This window comes from Dendroctonus ponderosae, unplaced genomic scaffold, assembly GCF_020466585.1.
Source record: "Dendroctonus ponderosae isolate FM_Combo_2020 unplaced genomic scaffold, Dpon_F_20191213v2 Dpon_F_20191213_2, whole genome shotgun sequence".
Classification (NCBI taxonomy): domain Eukaryota; kingdom Metazoa; phylum Arthropoda; class Insecta; order Coleoptera; family Curculionidae; genus Dendroctonus; species Dendroctonus ponderosae.
The window spans coordinates 1,281,609-1,303,064 of NW_026018165.1; the positions used below are offsets into that span (position 1 = coordinate 1,281,609).

Genomic DNA, 21,456 nt, shown 5'->3' on the forward strand with positions numbered 1-21,456 from the left:
AGTCACATAACTGACAATTTGCACAAACGAATTATCAGAGCGAATTTTGATATATTATATTATCCTACTATTGTTACACAATTTATTAACATACTTTTTTTTAGGTTCATTTAGGTTCTTTTGATAACGATAGCAGAAAATGGCTATCGAAATGTCAAGGTAATTTTTCAAACTAATTTCTCTACTAATTGGAATTTTCTCTTACAGCTTGAGCCTAAGTGTGTCGCAGGATACCCTCTAGCTGATAGTTCTTGATTACTTTTTGATAAATAATTCGTTCTTATTGCGAAATAGGAGCACTATTTATCAATCTGTAATAAAAGACGTGAGGAAATTCTGTCTTTTTTAAAGACAAAAATTTTTGAGGCGAAATACCCAAAAAGAAGTTTGTAAAAAATAAAGCTTGTGTTTTTAAGATATGTTTATGTTTTAAAATTGTATACGAAAAATGAGCCTAAGTTTAATTAAGGCATAACACAGAAAATGTGACCACTTTTTGATATAATATGAAAACATCGGAAAATTACGGGACAAAAAAGATTTAAAAAGTAAAGGTTTGTTTCAGTAGTTATTCACGCTGTAGGTACACTTTGACAATTTTTCTAAAGCAACCTTCAAATTTAATTTTAATGTAGGCTTATGCAGGATGTCCAATAATTTAATTTCAAAATTAAATGACTCAAATGTATCGTTTATTTTACATGGGGACACTTTTATTTTTTTATCGGCGATTGAAAAAGTTTGGTTTTTAGTAAATTGTAACTTTTAAAATCCAACTTCGTGAATGAAAGTCTGAATAGAAACCGATAAAAGAATGGAAAAATTTTAAAAACCCTTTTGGGGTCATATCATTTGCCGGGAGACCAATATTTTTATTTCTAGATTTAGTTTTAGTTTAATTAAGTAATAGTAATTTTTCATTAAATTTGTTTGCTTAATAATTTCTGCAATTGTAACTTATATTATTATTATAAAAAATATGGTAATATGTTATTTTATAACTTTGTCATATAAACGCTTATACAACAAAATTATAAAATATTTTATAGAACCCTTATAAAATGATTTTGAACGTTGATGAAACGTTTAGGCGACGAAATTACTCGATACTTTAGTTAAAGAATAACAATTTAAATTTAATGTTTTATATTAGTTGTGAGTAACTGCTATGTAACTCCAATATAACCGTTTTTCAAATCTGCATTACAGCTCATAACTATCAGTTTCTATCAAGATTTTAAATATTTGTGTAGCCAACCCCCATCATACGCAAAACTGTAACTTTTAGAAATTGATTGGGTAACTTTTATTAGCAGTTTTTTATTTATTAGCAGTTTGTATAAAATGTGGCCCCTTAAAACTCGAATGTCGCCATAATTGTTTTCCTAAATTTTACGTGTTTGTTTTCTCGTCAGGTAAAATTTGAATTAAAAAGGGCCACACGATATATGCAAGAAATCCTGTTTAACTAACTAATATGTTGCTGTAATTTTCAGATGTTTCGCGAACAGCAAATAGATGGAAGCGGCCTTCCTTTACTCACTGAGGAACATTTAACGCAAACGCTCGGAATGAAGTTGGGACCTGCCTTGAAATTGCGCTCAATATTGGCGAAAAAACTTGGAAACTATACCAAATATTGTTCAAGTTGTCATTCAAACGCAATTAATGATATTGAATCTCCGCCGAGAAATGGCGAAATATCTCCAGATTCGGCCCCTTCTAGATAAGTGATCGGAAGAAGGAGTTTTTAACGTATGTGTTATACAGGGTGCACAAGATAAGGATGCTTTGCTTGGTGATCTCCCAAACCGTAAGAGATACGAAGTGAATTTTCCGGTTTGCGTTTTCCTTTATTTCTAAAATTATTTCAAATAATATACAAAAAAACTTTCTGATAGCACCTTTTATCATTTTCCAAATATCCAAAATTAACCAAAAACTAAAATAAAAACTTGTTTTTTGAAAACGTCATGTATGTAAGTTGATGTCATAACTTTTCTAATTTAACCGACTTTGTATCTCTTACGATTTCGTAGATCCCCTTGGAAAGCATTGTAATATTGGTCACCCTGTATATGTATAAATATAATAAAAATAGATGCCAAAATTACTTAAATTGACCTTTTCGGGTAAGTATATGAAAATGCTTTTTATATTTGATTTTTTTAGTAAATATTTTTATAACTGAAATCTTATATTAATAATTAAAAATTAATGTATATAATATATGTATATTATTTGAAAACAGTGTAAATAGTATGTTGGCAAACATGTGTAATACGTATAGTTATGTGTAAGTAATGAATTAAGTAATTCAATGCAGATAATTAAAAATTGCAAACAACAATTTGCTTCATTGGTGCTCAATACAATATTTCTCATTTGCAACTTTATCACACAAATAGACAAAAATTGTACAGTGAAAGCCTAAAATGCCAACGGAAATACGTATTTTTATACAATTATTATGCTCTTTAATTATCGATAGTATACTTTTCAAATTTCCAGCACACAAACATAAAAATTCATATTTGAAAAAATTGTTGATCTAAGATGTTCTGTAAAAGTACAGTACAGCGTTGAAGCAACAACTCCAACAATATGTGTTGTTGATTAGAGCCAATAGCAAACACCCCAGAACCGGTTTCGATCGACCTCTTAGATCTGGTCAGATGGGATTAGTTTGCAAAAACATGATAATGATAAATACAATAAAAATTGTTAACAAAAAATTTAAGTGCTCGCTTTTGCAAGCGAAACTCTGATGCATATCAGAAAACCCGTAGATTTATAACAAACTCGTTATAGTTACAGTAGTTTTAATATGTACAGTTTGTCGTAATGTAATAATATGTATATATATTTTTAAACGATAATAACAATTATTTATTATTATTAACAAGTAGTATTAAACAAGTTGCCGAAGTTGCAATAACTCGATTTATAAGTATAATATAAATGTATTTATAATAGAAGTAGAAAATTTTTGTGTTTGTTAATTTTATAGGCCTGAAGGCTATTGGAAATACGAGAAACAAAATAATTTTCAAGTGTTTTATTTTCTCGTCCGATAAAAGCTAGACAAAGTACTGACTGATTGAAATAACTAAAAAATGTTTGTATGTGTGTACTAAACTTAATCAAGACATTATCATTAATCCAGACCAAGTTGCTTATCAAAAGTGTGTGATTAAAATTAGGAAAAATTATCAATCTTTTTCAATCAAATTTCGCGTTGATAGCGCAGATTAAACATGCAAACAAGGTATTTCATGAGTAAATAAGTAATAACCACAGATAATGATAGACAGCTGGAAAAACAATGCGGCAATGATAGTTTTTCCAGTATACATAGAAGCGCTTGCGTTCTGCCAGCTCTTTAAGGGTTTTCCAAGCATCCAGGTCGTTATTCTCGCAAGTTTCCTTCTAACTATAGTGCGCAAAACTCAGGCGATCGTTCGTCTGTATATCGATTTTCCACATTCATCCCACATATTTACCAGACCAATTCAGTATGGATGTTATATTGAATGAGAGGTATTCACTTTTGATACTTTGGGTTTCCAGATTTACGAAAAACTTGACTGGAAAGTAACTGTGTGCCGACTGTGTATTTAGTGATGTTTGGTTGGATTCAAGTGAATTCCGGAATAATTACGAATATTTAATGCTACAATTTGAGGTTGCAAACATTAGGAAATTTGTAAAAAAATACCTTTATCTATATATGACATGTTCTTCTGAGAGATTTTGATCATTCTTGAAAGAATCCTACCGTATAATAACTAAGGATTTCTATTTAGAAAAATGCTTTTGCCTGACTGCCTTATTTTGATTATTTTCAATAGAAATTTTACATTATCTAAAAAAAAAACGATTTTTTTTCATATAAACATGGGTTTTAAAATTTTGATTGAATGTGGATAATCCTTAAAATATAAATATAATTGTTCATTGATTTCCGGTTGTTTAAAAAGTAAAGAATAATTACATTTATTCGTCAAAACGCTACAGAATAGAAGTTAGGTATAAAAGTATATAAAAAGTATAACAAAAAACAACAAGTTAAATACCATTTTAAAAATATGTACATGGGTAAAAAATATTAATTTTGAAAAAATAAAACATCTTGCAAATCAAAAAACTTTTCAGAAGTAGAGTTTAAAATAAGCAACAATTTTGGCAAGTTTCGAAAGGAATATCTAAAAAATCATAAACATTTTATATACAGAATGACTATTTATCGTTTTATTTGTGTGTATTTGTCGTATAAACATACGTTATTCTAAAGCAGATTGTTTTTATTGTTTGAGTTCGATCGTTTGGGTGCTTTTTCTTTAATTTGGGTCTCCCTATCTTTTGCCAAAAAAAATTGCAGTGTTTTTTTAAATTTCAACTGATAACATCATTAAACTGTTCTCTTAAAGTGTTAAATATATTGCACAGAAATATCGAGTAGTAGTTTAATTTAGTAAATTAATTTTCTTTCTTAAAAATTTAACCATTTCTATAATTTTTGCCAGGTAAGTCCAGGTGATGAGGACTAAGAGTAAATTGAATAATCAGTCAATTGGTTTAATTAAATGTTTTATTAAATTGTTAACTTTTCGCAAAATTGGCTACACAGCTTAAATGCGGATTTAATTTTTTTAAATAAAATTTCTGTTCTCAAAACAACAAAATTTGGAAAAAAATATAATTTTCAAAACTAATATTTATATTTTCGGTTTGTCGTATTTTTTTAAAATTAAAATCAAATTAGCTATCTTAATCAGAAAACAAAGCCGAAAATTGACTGATAAAACCTCAAGTATGTTACAAGAACTTGAGAACCGTCCCAATTCACGAGAACGCAACTATGCCATAACGTATAGAAAGAAAAACAATTTGAAAATAAAATCATTATATGAAACGTGACCTAAAATACATAGAAGTTGCAAATATTATCGCATATTATTGAAATTTGCAGAGATACTTTTTGGTTTTCAATTTGTAGATCTATCTGGGAGTCCATTTTACAAAAAATATTCCTGAGAGTTTCATTCTACAAAGATTATAATTATAATTTTTCATGTTATACAGGGTGGTCAGTCTTACAATGTTGGGATCTCCTAAATGCAACGAGATACAGAGTTGATCAAATGACGGAAATGTTGAGCATTTTAATAATGTTAATTAATTTTAAGTTTTCGAAATATCCTGAAAAAAACTGCAAACATGTATATTTAAAAAATATTTACAGCAAAAAACTATTAATCCGATTTGCATGAGACTTGGGCTACTTACATTTTTAATAAATGCCCTTTTCATGGTAGTTCTTTAATAAGTGTCTAGTATTGCATAGTAACAGTCCACTTTGATTTTTCTTATGGACGCATATTGACTTTTTATCGTACTAAATAGAGAAAAAAAATAGCTTTTTAATGGTGTAACACACTTGGGTAAAAAAGTAATAATACACTTGCAAATGTATTTGATAGTTTTTCAATGGAATCAAGTCTTCATGGGAAATAATTAAATATTTCATACAAAACCGGCTTTTGTACGCAACATATCTTACAAAAATACAAAAATAGTTCGAAGTAACTTCCTCTATGATCAATGCAAAGCTGTGTTCTTCTGTTCATATTTAATACTGCGTCGCGAATGTTTTCTGCCTTAATCGACTGAAACGTTTCCAAAATTTTTACTTTAAAAAAATCTATATTTTGTGCTGGTCTATCATAAACTCTATCCTTCACGGCTCCGCATAAGAAATAGTCAAGAGAATTCAAGCAAGGAGATCGGCTGGCCATCGCACGGGTCCATTAGTTTCAATCCATGTATGGCGAAACCGTTCGTTTAATTATTCTCTAACAATTCGCGAATTATGTGGACCTGCACGATCCTGTTGATACCACCTCAAGTTTCTTAATGTTGCCAGGGGTAAATTATTTAACATTTCCTCGAACTCATTTTGGAGGAAACTTAAATATGTCGGACCATTTAAACGACCAGGTATAATGTAAGGTCCCAGGAGTTTATTATCTAGTAGACCACACCAAACATTAACAGAAAAACGAATTTGTGGCCTCACTTCCTGCACTAAGTGTGGATTCCGAACCGCATAGAAATGTTTATTTTTTCTGTTGAACATTCCACTATTCGTAAATAAGGTTTCATCTGACCATAGTATTTTAGTAGCGAAAGCAGCATCTTCCGGCAGTTGAATTTGAAACCACTGACAAAATTCGAGTTGTATTTGATCGTCTCCTGGATGTAAGTTTTGTACGGGTTGAAACTTAAAGTCGTGATATTTATGTTTCTGGAGCATTTTCTGAGTCCAGATTTTGACAAATTGCAATCTCTAGCAATTTTCCGTTGACTTGTTTCAGCATTAATATGGACTTGTGCCAAAACATTAATTACATTTCGATTACCATTCACGGGTTCTCCTTAAATTCTGTAATGTTCCGAACTGTTCTAGATGAACAAACGAACGCTGGAAAATATTTCTATTTGGTTGCCGTCTTTCCTATATATAGATAGAGTTCCTCATGGTTTCGCGCTGCGTAGACAGAGTTTCGATTGTTGCGCAAGTAACTATTACACATATCGTTCACGTACCGAATATCTTACCATTCTTCCGTGTTGTCCAGTTAATGGATAATAACAATTGGGAATGCAAATTATTCACAAAAATAATTGTACTGCACGTTAAAAGAATGACATTAGTAACTTGAGAACGCAGCTTTGTAAAATGCTGTTTTGGGATAAAATACCGCTTTTCTATCCATGTGCGTTACACCATTAAAAAGCTACTTTTTTCTCTATTTAGTACGATAAAAAGTCAATATGGCGTCCATAAGAAAAATCAAAGTGGACTGTTACTATGCAATACTAGACACAAATAAAAAAAATCGAACCCTACCATGAAAAGGGCATTTATTAAAAATGTAAGTAGCCCAAGTTTCATGAAAATCGGATTAACAGTTTTTTTGCTGTGAATATTTTTTAAATATACATGTTTACAGTTTTTTCAGGATATTTCGAAAACCATGACATCTAGGTTTAATTTCAGTATGGCTTTAAAATAAGCATTAAAATGCTCAACTTTTTCGTCATTTGATCAACTCTGTATCTCGTTGCGTTTATGAGATTCCAATGGTGTACATTGTAAGAGTGATCACCCCGTATACCTACTGCTTGCACAACGATATGCGAAATATTTCAATAAAAGCCAAAACAAGTAAAGACAATGGAATAAAAGCACTTCTCCATGAATTTTAATCAAAAAGTAAAAAAATATATTCGAATGTGTAAGTATTAAAAGTAAAATAACAACGTGGTGCTTATAAAAAATATAAAAATATATTATGTGAATTGTTAAAATAAAAAAATATTTTTTAATTTGCAGACTGAACAACCCAAATCCTTATAAAAAGTAACAATTGACATGGAACATTAATTCCGTACATTTATTTATTTAATTAAATTAAGTGTAAATTCACAAGTAACATTTACGTGGAAGTTTCTCGGTGACCGTGATGATAATAAGTGATCGATGTTGCTTTCGGTTTTTTGGGATGATCGGTTAATAGATAGTGGCAGACGAAAGAGTATTTTTCTTGGGCCAACGTTTCAGCTTTATTTAAGCCATCATCGGGGCTCAATAATTTAGTGCATTTCCACCATGGAATATCCCCTATCCCTCGCTCTGACTGATCAACTCAAAAAACAGAAAGCAGTATTCACATTTACTACAACGTTGTCATTAATTAAATTAAATAAATATCATCGGTTCAAAAAACTATTTATCTCATTTAACGACTTTTCACATAGTGAATTAGCACTAGTTATATACGAAAACAAATACTGTATACGATGTATATTCAAAGTAACGAATCCAGGTAAATTAATGTACTTACACACTCCATTTATCCTTTGAACTAGAGAGTTTTCTAAACCCATAACTTGGGTAGTTCCGTTTACTTTAGGTGATCTATTACCAACGCATAACGAGCTATAAAATATGACAGTGGGGCTTTAAGCACTAAAAAACCGAGTTTATAAATAAATGTTTTGAATTGAAACTGGAGATGAAGAAGGTGCGAAATGACCTGCCAGCTGAAAAAATTTCAATTTCAAGTATGGCCGAGAGTTTCATTGAACAAAATTACCGTGTCTTGCTCCTGCTGACCCTCTGCATTGCTGGAATAGTTGCATTTTGCGTTATTTATGCGACATTTCCCACACCCAGTGTTACGATCAGAAAGATCTCACTGGAAAACGCAAATATTTTTGATCAGATCTCATATTGTGTGAGTTGTAATCTACAATGTGAATTGTTTGAAATGGTAAGTTTAATATAGGAGTAAACAAAGCAACTTTAAAAAATGTTTTAGAACAAAACCAAACCAAAAGTTTTTAAACCGCAATCGACATGCCCTTATCGCAACAAAAAGAAGCAGTTCACGGCCCTTGCTTTACCTCGATTCTATTGCACACTTGAGGATGTTACCAATCCAGAGGCACGTAAAATACCCATTATCTACCAGAAGCAGCTGGCCAAAAACAATTCCAACAACGAAACACAGAGTAAGTATCAGTTTGGAATATCAGCATTTCTTCAAACGTATCTATAGAAGGAACGGTTTCAGGTGCAGTTGTAAATTACATAATCGCGGCTCTGCTGCTCACTTCCTTGGGAGCTGCTCTATTGGAATTCTACAGGGCCAAGACTTCAAGGAACAAGAAAAACGAGTCGAAAGGAGCAAAAGCCCCGTTGAATAAAAAATGCTCGTTAGCTGATCTCACCGTTCTGAAGCATCATCGCAGAGAGCTGGTAAGGAGGGAAAGTATTCTAGAACCGCACTGTGAGGACGAAGGAAACTATCAGCAGCATCAGGGTAGGCGGAACTCTACCCGCCCACAACTGCGACTAGACTAAGGTAGTTGCGGTTGCTGGGTGACTCTGTTGTTCTGTCTGTTGTGCGTATGTGTGTTCACTGTTTGCTTGTTATTTATTTATAATAACTGGACGATTTATTGGGTTTACATTTTTATTTAATTTTATTTTATTTTAATTTATTTTTAACTCTCACTTATTAAACTACTTCTTCTGCCGCTTACGTAACATGGATATTAATCTGCTTTGGATGGAGGTAATCGAATGGAATAATTCGATTAATTCGAATAAAGTGATTCGATTCACAGATTCAAGCGAGTAAATGGATTTTGAGCAAACCGCAGAATTTTCCATATTGTGCGACGAATTTCCATATTAACAAATTATGCGGCTCAAATGGTTCTTGAGACAATTCGAAAAAAACCGCGCCATGTTTTAGCCATTTTTGCTACAAAAAAAACACGCAAATCTAAAACTTCTTGAAATCAAGACTTTTTGGGAAAACTGACAAAATTTCCTTATCGATGGTTCACTTTGTAAAAAGGCTATTTAGTTCTTTCTGGAATGATGTAAAAATTAGCGTTCTTGCTTATTTTGCGAGAAATAAGCAAAAACGAGACGAGAAACATACAATTTTGGTCTAATCTTGCACCTAAATGGTATTCAAATTTCGCTTTCTCGGTCAAAACTACTCGAATTTCCTCAGTCATCTTATTATGACTGAATCGAATTTTCAATTCTCGACTTCGAAAAAAGCAGCGCTAGGTTTGAGTCGACTTTTCAAGTAAAAAAAACACGCAATCTTAAAACTTCTTAAAATGAATACTTTATTAAGAAAAATGCCAATATTTCCTTATCGATGGTTAACTTTCTAAAAAGGTCATTTCGTTCTCCCTAGAATGATGTAAAAATGAGCGCTATTGCTCATTTTGCTTCCGAGAAATGAGCAAAAACAAGACGGAAAACATAAAATATTGCCTAATCATGCACCTAAATGTCTGGTATTTAAATTTTCAAATGCTGAAATTTGTAACACTCTTTACTAACTAAGAAAAGGGACTCTTGTTTGACGATAAAATGAACAGTTTTCCAGAAAATATCTTCTATTTTGATAGATTTTAAATTTGTCACATCAAATAACTAATTGATCTAATTGTTCAAGTAAAAGTTTTTCAACTATGTTTATTGAGGATTGCTAAACTCGCCACAAAATTCCATCATTTTCTTTTATTTAATCGGAATGAGACATGGAACATACTTCTTTGCAACGGTCTTTCCCTAGGTTCAACAGTAGTGAGAAGTGGAATAAACCAAGTTTTTCAGGTGAGCGCCATCGATAAAAATCTAAATCATTTAAATCGGGGGAACTGAAAGGCCAAGATCCTCTAGTGCCAATCCGGTATTTTGGAAAACCATTGCTTAGATGATCAAGATCTTGTACAAGTACAAGAACACAAAAAGAAAAGAGGTCTTACATGGACTATTTGGACTATTTTTTTATTCTTGCCTCTAGCGGTACAATTTTATTGATTAATTTGAAACTTTCTTTTTTAAAAACAACTTTATTTCAGAATTAATCTATCTTCAAGCTCAATTATTATGACATCTAAATTATGCTGATTCTGGCAGAAACGATACTACGTCTTAATTTATAATAACAGTCGGCATAAGTGGCCATATAAATTGTAGATACCTCTAATAAATCTTCAAAATATTTTGGAAAAACTCCAAATAAAGTTGTGCATTGAGACGTAGCGACGATACAAAGGGTCCTATCAAAAAATTCCCAACAAAATTGGTATTAATACCGTAAAATAATCGTAGAATAAGTGATGTTGGCCCATACATGCAAACTATGTGAATTAATAGTGCCATTTTCAGTAAAACCGGGTTCGTACGTGGAAATAATTGTCCCAATAAAGCCAATATTTTGTTGTAGTTGCAACAAGAACAACCAATCCTACTCCGAAAATCACATTGAGTAAGTTCATGCACTTTCTGCAGGTTATAGGGGTACAATAGCTGCATTTGATTGCAAGAAATATTGTTATTTTGGATGCAGTGCAGAACGTTGTAGAAGACTTCGTTGAAGGATCCTCTTCTACAACGTTCAACCAGCATAAGTAATTTTTTTGCACACGGACTTTTCCCTTCAAACAAGCTTTGAACAAATGACTAGTTCATAAATAACAGGTGTGAGAGGCAAAGTTGTTTGGTTATACAAAAAAAGAAAATTTGTAAACTCACATACCTAAATGGATATTTTTTATATATCGGGATAGAAACGAGAATGAGAATATTGTCACTACACCTCAAAAATTACGTTTTTCAAAAATAGGTAAACTTCCTCACTGAAATAATATTCTGTTAGAAAACGGTTGTTTTTATCGATATCAAACAGGAGTACTTTTTTAGCTTAAACTTCAGGCTAGCCAAAAATATTGTCCTTGTGCTATGATGATGGGTGTTAAAAATATTAGCATTAATAATATACAAGCTGATCGGCTCTGACTAACTCAAAGAGCAAAATGAGTTTCAAAAGCATTGGTTTCAGAGGCTTTAATATAATATAAAAGTTATTTAATAAAATCCGATTTTGAGTGGCGTTCCTTAGGAGCTGGTATCTTGGCAGGGAAGGTGTTTTATAGGAGCTTACATTATTATTTTGGCACTCTGTATATGTATACTAAAGCATGCCCATTATTTTCGGGGCACCCTTTATAGGGACTTTTACTTTAAAATATCGGATAAATCGCCTTGTACAGTAGGCATCGGACACTCGTAAAAATGAATACACCCGTTACTTTACGATTTAGGGATATTGATGATGGATTCTCCCTTTTTCTTTCAAAGAACCGAAAGGTTCAGTTTGAATTCTACTTGAAAAATATCCAACTAAGTCATTGTAGGTGATAAGACACTTCACTCACATTCAAACTAACTTAACCATCCTGTTTTCATTTTAAGCCCTTACAAGCCATTAATTGCGTCAGTATTGGAAGACATTAACGAAGAAAAAAGTTTCACCACCAATATTTCTGTCAGGAAACATTTACGAGCAGTTTCTTAATAAAAGCCCACTTTATTTTTGATGCATTCTCACCTATTAAATCTACTGGCGTTCAACCTGGACAACTGTATAAATAAGGATTTATTGCATTTATGCATGATTAGCCTTTATACAAATGTTACTTTATTATTCGCAAATATGTACTCGTATTGTAAAAGTGGTCACTCTGTATATTACATTGGGTGTTGCATGAAGAAATACAAAAACATAAAACTTAGGTATGTTCTTGCAGTCGGTTTAGTAATGTTTATTTTCGAGTTTGTAAGGTTTTGAGTTAAAAACACACAAGATGTGAAGTTCCCAGTCTACAAGTTAAGAGTTTTTATGTGCGTACCAAATTGAGAGTAGTTAAGGGATAAGAAGGAAGGTCTATCTATCAAACAGGAGTTTGATTGCGGAGGACCGCGTCCACTTAAAAGATCCGCATTTTTGTTTAGAAAGTGGAGGAAATACCATAAAACAATGAAGAAAACTTTCCCTTTAACAGAGTCAACACTATTACTCGTAAAAACTAAAACATACTGGAAATCACAGAACTTCCTCTGTGTGTGTTTAATTTTGACTGATCGATTTGCGCAAACTCGTCCCTAAAAGCCATTAAAACATAGGAAAACTCTTGGACAAAAGAAGCTAGATAATAATGTCAAATTGCGGTGTTTTGATATTACTTGCCTACTTAAAAAATCTTCAAAAGCAATAACTGAAAACATTTTTTACTCTGCACTTTTTTAGGTTTTCAACCTTCACCCCTTCAACGTAGATGTTCTTTCCCGGCTTCTCTTTCATCGAGCGATGATACAATATTAGGCAGAGTAGGATATTCGCGCAGAAATTCACGGAAACTATCAATGACTGGTGATTTTCGAAGAAGAATGTCGGCAGTTAACGAAGTGCGGAAGCTCTCAATTCTGCCAGACGATGAGGTTTGGAGAAGAGACAGCCTAATTGGAGAAGATTCTTCGCCGGAGCGTAGAGCCCACCATTCCAGACTTGTGCATAGACATTGAGAGGCAAATTATCTTAAAACCTTCCATTCCCTAACAAAGGGAACCTGAAACCGCTTTACAATCAACGAACATTAAATTTGATATTCAGTTAACTAAGAATGATTTCAGACTCTCTCACTTCTGTCACTTTGTGCTGTTCCATAATTAATTCATATCTTAGAAATAAATAACATATTTTTATAATAACTCTTATCTACAACGTACATATAAATGAAATGAAAATTATATACCTCAATGTCTATGCACATAATAAAATTTATTATATTTTGATAAACTTTAAAAAGTATTTTTAAATGCATTTATGATGACTGAAGCATCTATACATACAGCTGATTTCACCTCAGTATTTGTTATGATCTGGATATTGTCATAATTGCATCCATATAATAATGTGAGACTAAATAAAGTCGTAGATACTACTACTAAAAATTATGACTAATAAGGTATTGTATAAATAAAAACCGTATAAAAAACCAGAAAGAAATTAGCAACAGAATTAAATATAATACAAAACAACTAGGCAAAAATTCATGGTTTTGTAACGAAACAGTGTCTCTAGAATAATGAAATACATATCTCTAAAACACCAGGAGCTTAAGAATGTTTTTTATGAATCAACATTTCAAATTTATACCTACTTTAAAATACATACATTTCGCTTCCTTAAAGGAATATAATCAGCTAAGATATTTCCAAATGAGTATATTCGATTATCCAATTTTGAGTATGCTTCTTTTTTAAATTATTTAAAAATTATTAAAATGAACCACAATTGTGTACCAAAATATTTTAAATTTATTCTGCATTCTGCAAAATTTAAATATTTCCAAAAACCTCAATCACTCACATATTTCATGATTAAATTAGTTTCGCAAACATATTTGATCAATAAATAAATACATATATGTAAAAAATTAATAAAGTTGGAACTCAACATTTTCAACCTGAAAAAGTTACGTGTATAAAACAAACATTAGATTTTTTGGAATGCTTTCCTGTTTCTGCTGTGATCATTGTGGAAATACGAATAAAATAAATAGTAACAAAAAAAAATAGAAAACCACTTACCACTTTCAATTATCCACATTTGGTGGAGGAATGTTCTACATTTATCTCTAAATGCAACATAAACTTTTTGAATATATATTTTTTTAATCCGTAGTTTCCGTCTAAAATGAATTAAAGTCTGGAATTATTCAAGTAAAAGTTAAATAATGTTGGGAAAGAGTGGCAAAATCGAATTTGCCCAATTATTTAAACTAAATAGTAATTCATTTATTGAATTCATATTAAGAATGCACATACTGAAAAGACAACTAGTTATAAGTCATGTATCTGGGAGTTGCTGAGAACTTGGCATAAGACTTGATAACCTTATTAACTGCTTCTAGGAAGTCTTTTTCTGTGGCCACCTTCCTTCTCGCTCGAATTGCAAACATACCAGCTTCAGTGCAAACTGACCGAATTTCCGCACCTGTTGAGTTTGGACACAACCTGGAAAAAATTACCCAATAAATATACAAATAAATCATGGAAATTCATAATCACACGCTCAAAGTGTTGGATAAAGCTAATTCCAGTAATGGCTTTTCCAGAATTACAATTAAAAGTGTAAAAGTAAAAATCAACTAATGAACGTATCTACGAACATCTATAATTATTACACATGAATGAATGAATGAAAAATAATTGACTTCTCTTATCTGAACGATATAACACTTACCTAGCTAGCAACTCGAATCGAATGTCCCTCTCCACACTCATAGACCTGGCGTGAATCTTGAAAATATGCGTTCTGCCTTCCAAGTCGGGCAGACCAAATTCCACTTTTCGGTCGAGACGTCCAGGCCTCATAAGGGCCGGATCTAAAGTATCTGGCCGATTGGTAGCCATCAGAACTTTGATGTTTCCCCTCGGATCAAAACCATCGAGCTGATTGATGAGTTCCAACATAGTTCTTTGTACCTATATATAAAATAAAGGCAAACAGCTTTTAAAATGTTTTCTATTAGTTAATTTACCTCATTGTCTCCACCTGCTCCATCATCAAACCTCGCTCCGCCAATAGCATCAATTTCGTCAAAAAATATTAGACAGGCTTTCTTTGAACGAGCCATTTCAAAAAGTTCTCTCACCATTCTAGCTCCTAAAATTTATCTCATATATGTTTGCTTGATTCTTTGAAGTATTCCATAATTTTACCTTCTCCGACATACTTTTGAACCAATTCCGAACCGATAACGCGAATGAAACAAGCGTCCGTTCGGTTGGCGACTGCTCGAGCGCATAGAGTTTTTCCAGTTCCAGGGGGTCCAAATAATAACACTCCCTTTGGAGGTTCAATGCCAAGCTTTACAAACTTTTCAGGCTAAAAAAGTACAAAAAATTTAATTAAATCTGATGGATTTGAAAACCATTATGAGCATTTACTCACGTGTAGAAGAGGTGTTTCAACGACTTCCCTCAGTTTTTCGATTTGCTCTTTACAACCACCCACATCACTATACGTTACATCAGGCTTTTCCTCCACCTAACAATTGATATGATTATTTATATAATACGAGCGTATTTAGTTAACACAAAAACATCACATTTTACAGTATTTACCTGCATCATTGTAACAGTAGGATCAATTTTTGGCGGCAGCGGAATATGAATTTGATACTTGTTGCGATCCACGCTAAAACATAATATTCCCATTGATATTCTACTAGCACGACAAAAACATTTTCAATTAATACGGTATGAAACTTCGTTTCTCGAGTTAGGCCAGCAAATGAGTGATTTTGTCGCTTTGTGTGTGTTTGATAAAGTACAGATGAAAATGAAATCGAACACAGTAGAAACGAAAAAAACCTACCCAACTCGCATGCCTTCCTCAATATCGGTAGGGGCAACCGAATCGGCTAAGTCCACTACAAACTTCGCAAATTGTTTAACGTTGATGATGTATTTAGGATCATCGCTGTCAGCATTGATGATTTTGGTGCATCTGGCGACTTGAAGCGGTTGCTCATGCTGCAGCGTCTGGTGAAATAACTAGGCATTAACACGCAGCGTAAAACGTAGATCGATCCAGGCCCAAAATGCATATTTTACTATTAAGATGGTACCTAATGGCACCAACTTACAAAAAAAGATGAAAATGCGTTTAGTTTTCAGATATTTTGAGAAATATTTTCTCCTTCAAACAAAGCCTTTACGGGAATTATTCTGGTTCGTATGCATCGAATATTTCACTACTAGAATTGGGCGTATTCCATCAATACCTGCTTATCAGCTGCTAAGTCCCACAATGCTGGAGGAGCCAATCCAGTGTCCGATTCTTTAATGCCAGTAAGTTCGTTCACTCGCTTGATGATTGTCTGAATGTCTTCTTCAACAGTTTTGATGGTTTTTGTGTATTGTCCTTGGCCCTGCATTAAATAAAAATAAGTTCAATAAGAGCTACAAATTCCAACTGAAATGAGTTTGAGGTTTTGAGGTTAATAGGAACTTTGCGCGGAAAGTGTAAATGCTTAATTATTAAAAAAGACAACCTTAAACGGAATTAGGCGGAAAGTTAACGACCGGACTGCTTATTGCCCAAAGTCACTGTTCATTGTTTTACTGGCATGTATGTATGGAGTGTCATAGAAAATGTTACAATTTAATTTTGCAGAAAAAACGTTAGTATGTTAGCCACTACCATGAGTTTTACAGTCAGATCCAACTCAGTACTGAACAAACATGAATGACTATTTTTGTAGATAACTTTCTTTCTTAGCTTGTCTGGATAAAATTTGTAAAACCAATTAAGAAAGTTCTTGGGAAATAATTAATCAGGAGATTTATGATGCGAACCTCATACTACACATCTATTGCGTATATTTAAGCTATCCAACAGATTGGGGGAGTTTAAAGTACTGTCCAGTCAATATAAGTAAATTATCGAGATTTTTAAAATATTCTCTTCAATTAAAAATAAGCTTTCCAAGTCCATACTACAAACTATAAATAAAATAAGTAAAAAATAATGCCCGAAGTGCCTTTGTGAGAGTACCGGTTGTCATTGGTGTCCTAAATAATTCCACAGTGATTTAAACAAATGAGCCGCACTTACATAGGTTTTGAGCAGAGCAATATCACCTTCATCCAGTGCTGAAAATGACAAAAATAAAAGTATTGACAAAACACTAAACTGGGGAATAAGAATAGTTACATTTGATTTCCTTTTCCTCTTGCTCTGGCTCATTTTTCGTTTTTCTCATATCATCCCCTAAGTGGTCTGGCATGGTTACCTATTTAAGTCTAACACTTGATCAAAAACTGAACTTTTTAGAGGCAGATTTTGTTGAGGGAATGAATAAGGAGTTTGTTGTTTTAATGATTACAGGCAAAATTTTCAAAGACATTGACTTTGGCGGCAATGACAAGCGACAGATGTTCCCAACACAACTCACAGCTACGGTTAGTAGATGCGTCATTAAAGCCAAATAATTTTTGAGCATGTGCGATTAAACCACGCACCAATTATCACCAGATTTTGTTCCAAGAGATGATGTTGAGCTAGATGTAGAAATTTAAAAATTGTAAATATTTCAAACTAAGAAAGCTTTAAAACACTTTAACTAAATATAGTGATTAGCTTCACACGCCTACCATGTGTTCGGGTATTACGTCTGTCATGTTCACCATTGTTCAGTCACTTTTGAAGTTTAATCTATTCATTGCCTGAAATTTAGGTTCTTTTAAAGTTTGTATCTGCGTTTGTCACGTTATCATTACCCCATTACCCTTTTCAACCATCGTGGTTTAATCGCAAACCATTAAAATATCATACTATGGCAGATCCAAGAATTAAAACTTTGAAAATTAAAACAGGTGTAGTAAGGAGGTTAGCTAAAGAGAAGACTGTTTACGAGAAGGAAGCCGATCAGCAGAAAAACAGGTAAAATCCCAACTTGATTCGCACACTATTTGCCGTTTTTTATAGCTTTCTGAGCGTAGTTTCTAGAAATATGAAATTGTACATTTTTAATTTTAATGTTGAAACATGCGGATGTAGGAGTAGAATTTGACCGGCTGGTGTTATTTCTATATTGTTAATTAGATTTACGTATTGTTCTCTCAAATCTAGCATCGAAGATGTCTTAATATTAAGAAGATACACTCCTCTTTCATGCCACATCTAAAGGCTTTGTTCCCAGATTCAGTTGAAAAGCTAATTTTAACATTGCTGCCATTCCAAGGTCTCATCCAAAGAAATGTAATTTGGAAAATGCTATGGAAGGTTTTTATGGAGGTGGCAGCCCCTGAACCAACATTCTTTTGCTTCTCATTGTTCTTTTCCATTTAATAGTTTAACAGACGTTAGCAGGGCTACGTATTAAAAACAAGCATTTTGAACCCTATTTTAAGATCCACAAATAGCGTTTTACCGCATCCCTCTGTGGGTCTAGAGAAGTTGTTTGATTTAGAGATACCTATCAATAATGTAAAATTATTTTTACTAAGTTTTTGTAAGATGCTTGTATGGTTCTAATCAAACTTTAATGACTGCTACTATTTGTATTAATTAAGCAATGCGTACTTGATGATTCAATTAGTAAAGAGTATAAGTAATACTTATCGATCGAGTACACTCGATTCTCTGCAATGATTCATACTGATTTTATATAAACTGCTCAACAAATTGAACGTTACACAGCCAAATTTGCCCTAACTTTCGAACTCGATAACTCATGAAATTGAACTTGTAATGAATTGTACTCATGAATAAGTACAAATAAAATCAATTGTTTGTAAATTATACTTAGTACTTCAAGAAAAGTATTTTGCTATATTTAACATTAACATTTAACAACAGGCAATGTTTTTTATGGTAGAATTGAGAAACTCAAGGCAGATAAACGTGACGAGCACGACATTAAGAAACAGGAAGAAGTTTTAGCAGAATGCTTGATGATGGTACCAGATTGCCAAAGGAGATTGTTTAAAGCTTTTGAGGAATTAAGAGGTGAATTAAATATTATGCAAGTTGCCATCATTGGTCAGCACTTCAAAAACGCCCAATTAGATTTAAATACGTTTGCAAAACTCAATGTTGAAGCACGTTTTATATAGAAACATTTGTTAAGCGTTATTACATGTTAGATCTATTTTGCGTAACAAACTGTTTATTTGGCACGCGACCAATTGTGGTTCGTTACTTACCATACCTACTTTCATTCAAATATTTCTCTGAAAGTATACTTTAAAACAATGAACTTAAATCAATTTAACGTCAATCTATATCCAAATTTTATTTATTCTAGGCATTTTGGAAACTGAGCAAGATTTAAAAGAAACAGAAGAGTTTGCAGCTGCTCAAAAGGTGCTTGAAGAAGCAAAACAACAATTGCCTGCTGCTGGAGAGGTTCACATGTGCTAGTTCTCCGTCAACTACTTAAACCGGACAATATTTTTTTACATTTTATAATAATATTCCTAAATTCTTTTCATTAAAAATAGGCTGCGAATTGCTACTAAGAACACTTAGTTTTAATTAATTTTAGTTAATTTTAAATAATTAGTTACGTATGCATTAGGCTTTAATTTTATTAATATTTAACTGTTTGTTTATTAATATTTTCTCGTTGAAAGTGCTTGTTAGTAACTGCGACATGAGTTTTTTCGGGTTTCACCAACCGACCACCAGCCGACATGCTTCTGAAGTAGCTTCACAGATTTTCCAGAAAAACTTGGATAAAACAAATGTTTTAGGTGAGTAGCTGATGCAGTTTATCAAATTTCATTAGATTATCGCACATAACAATTTATTCCAGATGACATATACAATAAGTCTAATGATGAGCTCTGGATTGAAACATGGCTCCAACAAAACAACATCTATCGACCACTTCCAAGCTTTAAAAACATTAATGTTCCTCCGAATGCATTGAATTTACATCAGGCCAAAGCACATTTGTGTAAAAGCGCCAATCTGCTGGAAAAACTAAATAAGGTTGCCTATTTTAAATCAAAAGGAGCAAACACAATAAAGAATTATTTTGTAGATTCATCAAATTTTAGAAGAAAATGCAACGTCGATGTCATCTGAAGACTGGAAGCAGAATATGATAGAAATCGGTACCATGAAGGACGAATTCACAAAATTAATGTGTCAATTCGATAATCCGGAAATATTAACTTATTTGAAAGTATCAATGAGAAAAAGAAGGAAAAAGAGACTGAACGATAGGAAAAGGCGGGATCAAAAATTAATTGAAAAGCAGAGAGCAACTGAGGATCGTAATAAGTTACATCTGGAAATTGATCAATGGTTAAACCATAAGATGGAGGAAGTAAGTCGACAGTAAAAGAGCGTAATTTTCAAGTGGATCAATTGTCGAATTTTTAAGGTGGAGAAGACCAAAATGGAGGAAGCGATGCAAAAGGATGCTGATTCGGTTCTTTCCGAGGTAACCAAGAAAAAATCAGACGCCCGGAAGCAATTGTCACTCATTAGTTCGCTAATAAAGCTGCGAACCGTCCGAGAAAATACAGCAAACCAGCGAGGCGAAAAAACGTCTTTACAAGATCGAAGGGCCTTCAATGTGACTACAGAAAAATTAATCACAATGTGGGAAAATAGTTTTCAGGTGTATTTGAAGGAGGAACAAGGACTTAAGCTAATGCTAGGTAAGCAACAGTATGTAATTGTTTTGAATGTATGCTAACATTGGCAATATTAATCGGCGATCCAGAAAAGAATCAAACGGAAGACTCGAAACAGGCTAAATTAGCAAAGGAGCGCCGGCTTGTAGAGGAATGGAAAACTGTGTTGTTTGGACAATCGCACGCTGTACCTTCAAATCACCCCACATATTGGGCACTGACCGCAGCCGAGAGAGAATTGGAAACATTTATCGCTATTCGGAAAAGCTGGGACACTTTTTTAACTTCTCCGCACAGTGAAAATGGTTCCAAAATTCCCATCGGATGGATTTTGCCTGATCAAAATACCAGAGACGCATGGGAACAATATTTAGATAGAAACGCTTTGTTTTAAGCTTTAAGTCAACTAAATAGACTATAGGAATTTGTTACTTTTTTTAGACGCATTCGCTGTAAGAAATTTGAGATTTGTAAGTTTTGTTTGATTGCTATTTTTATACAATTTGCAGTTAATCGAAAGGTGTTGATATATGTACAAATATTAATACTTTTTGGCGCCATAAATAAAAAAAATCGAATATAGGCATTAGCAAAAAGTCCGTATTTTAAATGTCGTAGGTTACGCACTATTAAAAATTGTATGACGATAATGAAATAGTATTATCGCTACACCTTGCATAGCAACGTGTAAAACTGGACAATCTGGTTATTTAATTTTAATCTTTAGTAACATCTCTAATTAATTATAAAATTTTAACATTTATTTTTGCTAACCAGATATATAAAAATATTGTATTCACATGATCTGCAAATTTAATAACGTAACAAAGGTTTCAGTTCACTAATCTACA

At 32.7% G+C, this 21,456-nt stretch overlaps 3 protein-coding genes and 1 long non-coding RNA gene across 20 annotated transcripts in view; 2 read left to right on the plus strand and 2 right to left on the minus strand.

The window, feature by feature from the left end:
* The window catches only part of LOC109538193 (lethal(3)malignant brain tumor-like protein 3), a 145,635-nt gene extending 132,076 nt beyond the window's left edge, over nt 1–13,559 (plus strand). For 10 of the 16 annotated variants that reach the window (XM_019905329.2, XM_019905330.2, XM_048663742.1 and 7 more), the window contains 5 exons: nt 1,497–3,685; nt 7,965–8,339; nt 8,388–8,580; nt 8,643–8,933; nt 12,693–13,559. In XM_019905329.2, coding sequence (XP_019760888.2) covers nt 1,497–1,730 — 234 coding nt within the window. In that variant the 3' untranslated portion in view covers nt 1,731–3,685; nt 7,965–8,339; nt 8,388–8,580; nt 8,643–8,933; nt 12,693–13,559. Of the gene's footprint in view, nt 1–1,496; nt 3,707–7,964; nt 8,340–8,387; nt 8,581–8,642; nt 8,934–12,692 lie in introns of all 16 variants that reach the window. The other 6 variants (XM_048663746.1, XM_048663744.1, XM_048663743.1 and 3 more) reach the window with 6 other exon arrangements.
* A 668-nt stretch (nt 13,560–14,227) lies between these two features.
* Nucleotides 14,228–17,398, minus strand: LOC109538179 (26S proteasome regulatory subunit 7). The gene is made up of 10 exons (XM_019905281.2): nt 17,169–17,398; nt 17,070–17,107; nt 16,237–16,383; nt 15,828–15,994; nt 15,575–15,647; nt 15,402–15,497; nt 15,170–15,335; nt 14,989–15,113; nt 14,691–14,932; nt 14,228–14,461 (listed from the first exon to the last, which is right to left on the minus strand). Exons 1-10 carry the CDS (start codon nt 17,239–17,241, stop codon nt 14,284–14,286), a joined length of 1,305 nt encoding a protein of 434 aa, XP_019760840.1. The 5' UTR covers nt 17,242–17,398; the 3' UTR covers nt 14,228–14,283.
* Nucleotides 16,811–17,074, minus strand: LOC125503423. The gene is made up of 2 exons (XR_007280836.1): nt 17,010–17,074; nt 16,811–16,957 (listed from the first exon to the last, which is right to left on the minus strand). It is a non-coding gene; the product is annotated as an uncharacterized LOC125503423 (long non-coding RNA).
* A 214-nt stretch (nt 17,399–17,612) lies between the features above and the next one.
* LOC109538180 (programmed cell death protein 7) lies at nt 17,613–21,201 on the plus strand. 2 transcript variants are annotated; one of them, XR_002172006.2, is made up of 6 exons: nt 17,613–17,897; nt 18,835–18,965; nt 19,264–19,711; nt 19,774–19,952; nt 20,005–20,292; nt 20,350–20,629. XR_002172006.2 is itself a non-coding variant. In XM_019905283.2 (5 exons), exons 1-5 carry the CDS (start codon nt 19,612–19,614, stop codon nt 20,997–20,999), a joined length of 1,152 nt encoding a protein of 383 aa, XP_019760842.1. In that variant the 5' UTR covers nt 19,425–19,611; the 3' UTR covers nt 21,000–21,201. The 2 variants fall into 2 exon arrangements, 1 of the variants encoding a protein (XP_019760842.1); XM_019905283.2 differs by lacking the exons at nt 17,613–17,897; nt 18,835–18,965 and adding an exon at nt 20,695–21,201 and having other exon boundaries at nt 19,425–19,711.
* The last annotated feature ends 255 nt before the right edge of the window (nt 21,202–21,456 follow it).

Coding starts and splice junctions, on each gene's coding strand:
- LOC109538180 (XM_019905283.2), top strand. CDS start 19,612: ATGAGTTTTTTCGGGTTTCACCAACCGACCACCAGCCGACATGCTTCT. Junction 19,953..20,004: donor TGCTGGAAAAACTAAATAAG/GTTGCCTATTTT, acceptor ATTATTTTGTAG/ATTCATCAAATTTTAGAAGA. Junction 20,293..20,349: donor TAAACCATAAGATGGAGGAA/GTAAGTCGACAG, acceptor CGAATTTTTAAG/GTGGAGAAGACCAAAATGGA.
- LOC109538179 (XM_019905281.2), bottom strand. CDS start 17,241: ATGCCAGACCACTTAGGGGATGATATGAGAAAAACGAAAAATGAGCCA. Junction 15,498..15,574: donor CTACTGTTACAATGATGCAG/GTAAATACTGTA, acceptor ATCAATTGTTAG/GTGGAGGAAAAGCCTGATGT. Junction 14,462..14,690: donor CGATTCGAGTTGCTAGCTAG/GTAAGTGTTATA, acceptor AATTTTTTCCAG/GTTGTGTCCAAACTCAACAG.